At 34.9% G+C, this 8,700-nt stretch overlaps 1 protein-coding gene across 3 annotated transcripts in view; it reads left to right on the plus strand.

The window, feature by feature from the left end:
- Window positions 1–8,197, plus strand: part of LOC145978007 (protein lifeguard 3-like) — a 41,787-nt gene extending 33,590 nt beyond the window's left edge. For all 3 annotated transcript variants that reach the window (XM_083110381.1, XM_083110380.1, XM_083110382.1), the window contains exons 6-8: window positions 333–458; window positions 1,845–1,994; window positions 5,422–8,197. In XM_083110381.1, coding sequence (XP_082966507.1) covers window positions 333–458; window positions 1,845–1,994; window positions 5,422–5,565 — 420 coding nt within the window. In that variant the 3' untranslated portion in view covers window positions 5,566–8,197. The remainder of the gene's footprint in view (window positions 1–332; window positions 459–1,844; window positions 1,995–5,421) is intronic.
- Window positions 8,198–8,700: the final 503 nt, after the last annotated feature.

Genomic DNA, 8,700 nt, shown 5'->3' on the forward strand with positions numbered 1-8,700 from the left:
CAACATTGATGTATTAGTTGCACAATTTTACATGGGAATTAATATGAAGCCATTACATGCTAATACAACTTAGACAAAATAAACACGTGCCAATGGAAAATGACTGGGGGGGCATTTGGCCATCTGGATGTCCGTATATTACAATTTGCTACCTAGTGCGATGACCACTAGGCTATTGTTAGTTAGGGTCGAGCTTAAATTGGATACATTGGTAGGTCGATAGTATAGATTTGAAAGTAATGTATAGTTACGTTGAATTCAAAATAATTTTTAATTTGCTGAATAGCTCAAGTATCCGAAATAGTAAGAGTACATTGCTCATTGTATTTCAGACCTTGGCCATGTCGTACATGACTGCTACGATCTCATCTTTCCATGACACGGACATTGTGCTTATTACAATGGGAATCACAGCCGGTGTGTGTCTGGGAATTACTCTCTTCGCAACACAGACTAAGGTATGTTTGTTTTGATTACTTATATAACTAATCTCATCATGCTCCCCCTTTCGTTATCATAATCTGATGTTTTTTACCATAAGTTTGTCTACTTAGAACAATATTTGACATCTCATTTTGTCAAGCTTCTGTTTTATACAACAGAAGTGGGACAAAAGTTAACAAGCATATTAAAAAATAGGTTAGAATCAGAATTAAGAGGTTTAAAAATTAGCAGGGGAAGTTACCTACATGGTTGCCTACAGGTGCTACAACTACTCCTTCTCCTCTTCCCGGTGCAACAGGCCTTTTGAGGGCCAGGGCCGGCCAAGCCACTTTTTATTGAGTGATGTGTAGTCAGGATGCGAGGTCAACACCAAAATTGTCGAGCTTCCAGCAGGGAATGAATTCGGGATCACCCACATGAAAAACCTGAATGCTAAACATTTTCACATGTAGGGAACTGTTCAACAGCTTCAAACTTAATTTTACTAAAAATAAGTTGGGTTTTTCTTTTTATTATTATTATATATTTTTATTTAAAGTTCCCTGTACCCTGATGGCACCTAGGGAGATGTGAAGAAAGGGCCCCACATATTCTCAATTTCTGCCATATCTGAAGGTGAGGCAAAGTAATCTAACACAGTTACTTTTAGTGGTTTTTATTTTATTTTATCTACGATGTTTAGTTCTGGTTTCCCAGAACTTTTTCAAGCTACACCAAAATATATATACAACACAATCTCGCATCCTTCCTTAGAAGTTGACTAACCGTGAGGTTGTGTTGTATGTATATTTTGGTGTAGCTTGAAAAAGTTCTGGGAAACCAGAACTAAACGTCGCAGATAAAATAAAATGAAAACCACTAAAAATAACTGTGTTAGATTATTTTGCATCTACAAAAAGTGGTTATGCGAACCTTTAAGAAGAACATAGATATTCTGAAGGTACCCATTTATTAAGAGAAGGTGCTTGTGAACCCTAGAGCTGCTTTATGTGGGTACATGTATGGAAATATTACAACCATAGATCAACCACCCTAGGAATAAAAACCTGGGTCTCAAGCATGGCAGTCAGACACCCTATCAGCTTCACCACCACAGTTACCTGAGTTTCTCCTTCTACTTCAAATGACTAACTCAGATTTGTCTGTAAGTAACATGACAATATAGCACGATATGTGCTGATCAAAATATTGTATTGTGCTGAAGTCACCCTGGTGTTGTCTAATTCCGCTGAAAAGGGACCAAGTGCCTAAGGGTTAATGTGCTGTTATTAGCAGGGATTTGGGGACTGTAGTGCTTGTGTTGCTGTCTTTCTTGTACACCCAGTAAAATATTCACTGTACATGGCAGTGCATTTCTGTCAAGTACTGCAAAATTAATGACTTGCTATTTGCTTTTTCAGTGGGATGTCACTGGGTATGGAATTTACCTGGCAGTCATACTTTTCGTTGTTTTCCTATTTGGAATCATTGCCATCATTGTGAGTATTTACACCAAGGACAAGATTATGATGACTGTGTATTCAGGACTGATAGCTCTCGTCTTCTCGATGGTGAGTAATGTTAATTTCGTATGTACAATTTTTACGCCTTTTTTGACTTTTTTAAAAGTTCTCATTAGGTTGCCCCAATCTCTCTCCTGTTTATGACTGGTGTTAAGCATATCTGTATGATGCTTGCACTGACTGGAAATTCTGGAAAAGTCAGAGGAAAATAAAGCATTTATTTGTACTCGGCAGGATTTGGGATGTAAGCAATTCCACTTTTACCTTGATCCATTTTCCTGATCTGCAAAGTAATATAGTAAAGGCTACTATTAAAGTGGGTTTTAATCTTGTGGCTACATATTTGCCCTGGTTCCCCAGAAATATTACACTACCAGGGAATACATGCAACCTTGCATGACTAGTCATTCTACGCTAATATGAACAGTTTGTGCCCTCTCCTAGGTCTTGCCCTAGGAAACTGGCTTTTCCACCTTGCTACACTTGCTGTGGGGTCACACCTGCTTATTTCTAAGTATGTGTCATTTGTCACTTTTCTCTCATTTCATTTAGCCTTTCTTTTTCTTCCTCATTAATTATCCATCTAAAGTTCAAATCACCAATCCTGAGACCTTCTGTAAACAAAACCACGTGCATGCAGAAAGCATTGCAAACTCATAGAAGTAAAATAATCCACACGACATTCCAGCGTTGTTACAGGATTCATTACGTAAGGTAAAACAACAGCTAATTTGTAGTATGGGATACACTTCCGCAAATGACGTCTCACTTTAAACCCAATGCTCTTTCTTTTGTACTTATTACACCTTTATGGTTAACTCTTTGCACCAGTAATCATTTCCCATAAATTTGGCTCCTTTCTTGCATGCGAATTGAATATATTTTACTTACATGTTTTTAGACAAATGATATAACATGGTAATGTATATTTCTAAGGTTTGATATAGATCGGAGTGTATTTGAAATTTGTTTGTAGATTTTATGTAAATTGTATCTTATGTAAATAAAATATATAATGGGCATAAACAGCCATACGCAATGCTGTAAGTCCAATAAATATATTGATGCTGATAAAAACAAGACAAAGAAAGTTCTTAAATTTATTGCGGTTGGAAACTTTGACAAGCATCCTAAAAACGATTTTTGTTCCGTCAAATATAGTGCACTTCGTAAAATAACTTGGTGACATGGCAAGGCAAGATAAGTGTGAATATTTTGTAGGAATATGTATGCATTGTAACTTAGAGATTTGTGTACATAATGATATTTTATAACATTGGTTATTTTCTAAAAATAATGATGTGAACAACAAGGAAGTAGTGCCACTTTCAACATGGTGAGTTCTATGCGTGCAGGAAGGTCTGTGTTCTCCGAGCTTGTCTTCAAAGCACCAGTGAGAAACATATTCTACTCAATATTTATGTAACGTTCTGTCAGTGGAATCCTGAGAAATCAGTAAAAGAAGTGGTTAAGTTGGTATCCCAGTGCAGTGGTGTGTCAGTGTCTGCAGTTTTAAGGGTAATGAATCAGCTGACGTGGAATGATACATCGAATCAGTGAGACGGTTTGTTTACAGAAGGTCTCAGGGTTGGTGATTTACACTTTAGTACCTATTGTTTCACGTAATCACTATTCTGTTCAATGGGTTGACCTCAACTTTCTTAAAATTTTCCTTCCTAAAAGACTGCCTCATTTTCTTCTTATATTATGATTAAATTTCTCTTGTCCTTCATCCATTCTTTTTTCTTCACTTTTTCCTTCATATTCTTATGCAATGCTTTTTTCATGCCTTGTTCTGAACTCTTCTCTATAACATTCCATCTAATTTTATTGTAAATTAATTTGTTGTGCTCTGGTTTTTAACATTCCCTTTAAGAAGAACATTTTCGTGATTAGAGATAATCTGCATAAAAATGTGTTTTTGTGTTTTTTGTGGTTATTACCATGTTAAAGCACCACAGAATGGCTGGAAATTTATTTTATAGTAGCCTGGAAAAGTCTGAATTTGTTTTGACAAAATGGATGTGAACCCAGTTACAGTGAGAGAATTAAAGGTAGGGGGAAAAGGGGTTGCTTTTAATCACATTCAGAACACAGGATCAATAATGGGTCACAGGCAAATGATTAGAAGTAAAATGTTTTGTCACAGTCTATAAGGTTTACTGCCAGCTCGGTTGCAAATAATATAAAAGTACAAAGTTATTTATTATATTTATATTCTTAGATCTTGACAATGATGTATGTAAAGTGCATTGAAACATGAGCAGATTAAAGGAAGTGTAGTCGCTAAAGAACAAAGTTCTTAATATTTCCTATGGCTAGAGGCACATTTTTTTGGTAAATAAAAAAGCAAAATTTGGTACAAAAACAGTCAATTTCCGAATCAAAAGCGGTAAATAAAATAAAATTCCGGTGTTATAGTGGTGAAAAAAAAATACTGATTAAAAGCAGTATATAAAATTACACTGCTTTTAAAATTGTGAATATAATCCTACATTTGATTTAAAAACTGCACTTATTACCCAAAATAAACATATCCCTTCTAAATAGCACATTTATGTAGTCACCACAGTACTGTATTAAGTTTATATCTATATAAAGGGGTCATTTTTTTCTTCTCAAATATTTACAGCAGAATTAATCAATTTTCCATGAATTGCATAACTCACAGGATAATGCAAACATCAGAAAATGTCGCGTCTGTATATAAACTCTAAATTTCGTGTTTAAGGGTCTATTACACATTTTGCACTTCATTTTGCATAATTTCGTGACAAAACAGGGTAGGAAAATGCACCTCACACCTTTCAGAAACATGAAAAATTAACGTTGCAATGTGTTATTTCAACTGGCTGCGGTGGCTCAGTCAGTAACGCGTCTGACTACCATGCTCAAGCTCCCGGGTTCGATCCCTGGCCGGTTCAAATCCGGGAACTTTTCTAACGTTGGAAGCGGCCCCGGCGCCCACCCAGCATCGAATAACACGGGTACCTGGGGGAAACCCTGGGGTGTAAAGGCAGTCAGGGGCATGATGCTGATCACACCACCCCCACTCATGACCGGATCAAGTAAGTGTGGGGTGTTACCCCCATACCCCCTATATGCCTTCATGGCATGGTGCTAAGCACAGGGAGCACTTTTTTTTTTTTGTGTTATTTCACATTTCATGTTTTCGTTAAAAACGAAATATGCATGCCCCTACCTATGGCCAAAAGAAGCTGGAAAGTGACATGAAATAAGGGTAAATACAAATGCAATCTGGTTTATGTTAAATTTTTATATAAGACTTAAGCGAGTTACTAAAGATATATCCGTGAAACTTACCTGTAAATGTTCTATTAATTTCGGTGGCCTCTGCCACCATCCAAGTAAGTTTCATGGATATATCTTTAGTAACTCGCTTACATCTTATATTATCAACTGTGTTGTTATTCCCCTTAACATGAAGTTAAATTTTTGTTTCTCTTTTTTGTAGTATCTGATGTATGATACCCAGCAGATAGTTGGAGGACGAAAAGTGGAGATGTCGCCTGAAGAGCATATTTACGGAGCCCTCCAACTCTACCTGGATGTTGTGTACATATTCCTTGCTCTGCTTAACATCGTGGGTCGCAAGTAAGAAGGTCACCTTCTGGTGCAATTGTTATTGAAAACTTAAACAGTCGCTAAAAAAAAAAGTATTAAAAATGCCAGAACGTAGCAAATAACTAGCGGCAGATGAAAAATCATGCAAGAAATTGATGTCTTGTTAGTATTAACTGTCCAGTGAAGCCATAACTATCTGCGATTACCATGAAAGCCATTTCTTTAACAATATTATCAGTGTATACTTATATTGTATGAATAATCAAAGCTTTATTTTGTAGAAGTTGAAAGGTTATGGTGATGTTTGAAATTTTTATTTTTTTCATTGATGTTCCTCATGTCAATTTACAAATTCAGTGAACATATGTATTTTGTTTTTGCATTGTTGAGGCTTCCCGTATGAGTATTTAGTTTCTCACATGATTCACTTGTGTTGAAGCAAAATAATTCAGCTCTCTTGTGTACACTACAAAGAGCTTACGTCATGAACAAGGTCATGATATAAAAATATTCTATTTAAATATAGGCCACACAATATTAGTATATGATATAGAACTATTGTCTAGCATGTAAATAATGTGCAGTGAAACATTAGGGTGATATTTATCCCAGAAGAGTATTGTATCAATGCCTTTCATAAATTGGATCTTTATTTCCTTTTCTGACAAATTAGTTTCATGGGATGTGTATTTCTAATAAGGCCTGTGAAAGTAAATGTAGGCCGTAAAAGAAATTGCTGTGGCATTACAAAGAAGAACCAATTCACTAAAGGCAAACACTGTTTCTTACCACCACAGAATTCTTTTACATACATTATACACCCTTCAGGGCTGTTGCGCAAAGGATTATTATGCACATTTACAATCATGCCATGAATAATTTATTTTATTGTTGGCGAAAAAAGTTAAACACTGCATGATTATGGAAATAGTATTTATTTAACAAGGTAACTGTCTTTCTGTGAACATAGAAAACTAATTAAATGTTATATATTTTTCATTTGTGGCACATTATCAGATGTTTGAGAAAAATGGCTTAAATACATAAAATAAATCTGTGATTTACGGTGAGATATTGTGGCTTGCATTGAAAAGAATGAAAACATGACATTTATAAAATCAAAACTTTTTTTAAAAAAAATCTATATATGTAAATGAAAACTATTTATGTTCATGATCAAAATATTTGTTTGTGAATTCATGTATGTCTGTTGCATGTAGTATTTTAAACTAGTAACAATATGTTCAGCATTTGGGACAACAAATGGATTAACCAATGTCTTGTATTCAACTTTTAAAGATTTTCCAGTGGTTTTTGAGAAGAAGTGCTGCCTTGGATTTTATAGTCTGTGTCAAAGAAGTAATGTTTGTAGAAAGTATCTGCTATTTTTATGACACAAGGACCGGCCAAACTTCTGTGTTCTGTAAAGTTACATCTTTCTGATAACCACTCTGTGTAAAAAATGTCCATGCTATTTTTACAGGGAATTTTTCTACAATATCAGCATAGTTTAATCGTCTGCTTGATGAATGTTACAGTATCTAAGACTGAATTATTTTATTTCTAAATGTAATTGGATAATTAATGTGAAAAATTGCCTTTTTTAATGTGCAAGACTTCATTTTCTGTTTCTGTGTGCAGAATGACATATTTTATTCAGTTTTGCTTTTGTGTGCTCAAGTTGGATGTAGCATTGCATTGTATGTTTATTCAGAACAGGAACAAGTTATACATTTAACAGTGCAAATTCTTGATGGTGATGTCATGTTTGGGATGTTGTGAACTTGTAAGCGATTTTATTTTGTGTGCAAATTCAATATTTTACATATGTGATTTTTTTTAGGTGTGCAAGGAAAATCTTAATGTAAATAAGGTGTAATATGGTAATCATTTCTCGCATGCTAGTTTCTAAACCTCGTAAAAAAAATAATAAGTGTCCATATTTGCAAAATAAAACTGTTATTATTCCAGCAGTTCTAAAGAATAAACACTTATCTATCATGACACTAGGTCCAATTGATTTTTTTTGTACTACTGCTTGTAACAAATGAGCATCCATTGTGTAAAGATGGCAAACTGGTGTTCTTTATGAAATTTTGTTCCCATGCAATTTGTTCTGTTCTACAGGAAAAAGGACAAAATTCGATGAAACTATGGTTATTTCATGTCTATGCAATATCTAACAAAGGTCTGCTTAATGTAATCAAATGGTCACTAATAATTTCCAGTTCTGTTCATTTACGTTTTGTATTATGTTGAAATGGGGCATGTTTATTTTCTGATACATTTATCACACGTGCCCTTATTCAGATACTGGTACCTGGTCTTGCACCATATAGGTTACAAAACTATCCACAGAATGCACTGTCATGAATTAACTGCTGCAAATGTCACTTTGGGGACATTGCAGTTGAAAGTGTTAGTTGTATTTTTAATTGAGAGAACAAAATGTGAGAAACATCACAAAATGTAATTCTAAGTGGAAGGTGTGATAAGAGTAACTGGTTCATGTGTGTGTGTTCTGGTGATACTTCATATTAACTTGTTCCTTGCATATAATATATATATATCCACAAATGTATATACTTATGCATATAAGATGCTATTTTGTGAATGTGATTTTTTGTGTAATATTTCGTGGATTGAAAAATAAATATGTGCAAGTTTCTGGAGTTATTCTTTGATCAGCAATTACTTAGCTTACATTCATTGTAAGTACATAAGTGGTTTGACCATTGTGTGACAAAATGGTATAACGAAATTTCAAGAATGGCAGCATATGCCATCTGGAGGCAAATGTGAGAACTACAGTAAAGGGTTGCATGTATGGTTTTTTTTTTTTTTTTTTTTTTTAAAGTACAATTGCTTAGCAGTATGAAAATTCTGTCTGTGCTGTGGCATGCTACCAGAATTCCCAGGACTCCATGTTAGTGTTGTGTTGCACTTCATAGGTGCGCAAAGTCCGATAGTAGGTGAAATATAATTACAGTGCTGTGCATAAAACATGCACACTCGTGCAAATGTTAACTCTGCAGAGAAGTAGCCTGTAAACCACATATGCGAGGCTCTCCGTGGATGTGTGAAGCATAGTTTTTGTGACGGAAATGGGATTTTGGAAAAAAGATCTAGAGGCTCTGCCTCCCCACACATCTCCCTAACTGATTGTCTT

Source organism: Lepisma saccharinum, chromosome 24 (assembly GCF_977018435.1).
Source record: "Lepisma saccharinum chromosome 24, izLepSacc3.1, whole genome shotgun sequence".
In the NCBI taxonomy this organism is placed as follows: domain Eukaryota; kingdom Metazoa; phylum Arthropoda; class Insecta; order Zygentoma; family Lepismatidae; genus Lepisma; species Lepisma saccharinum.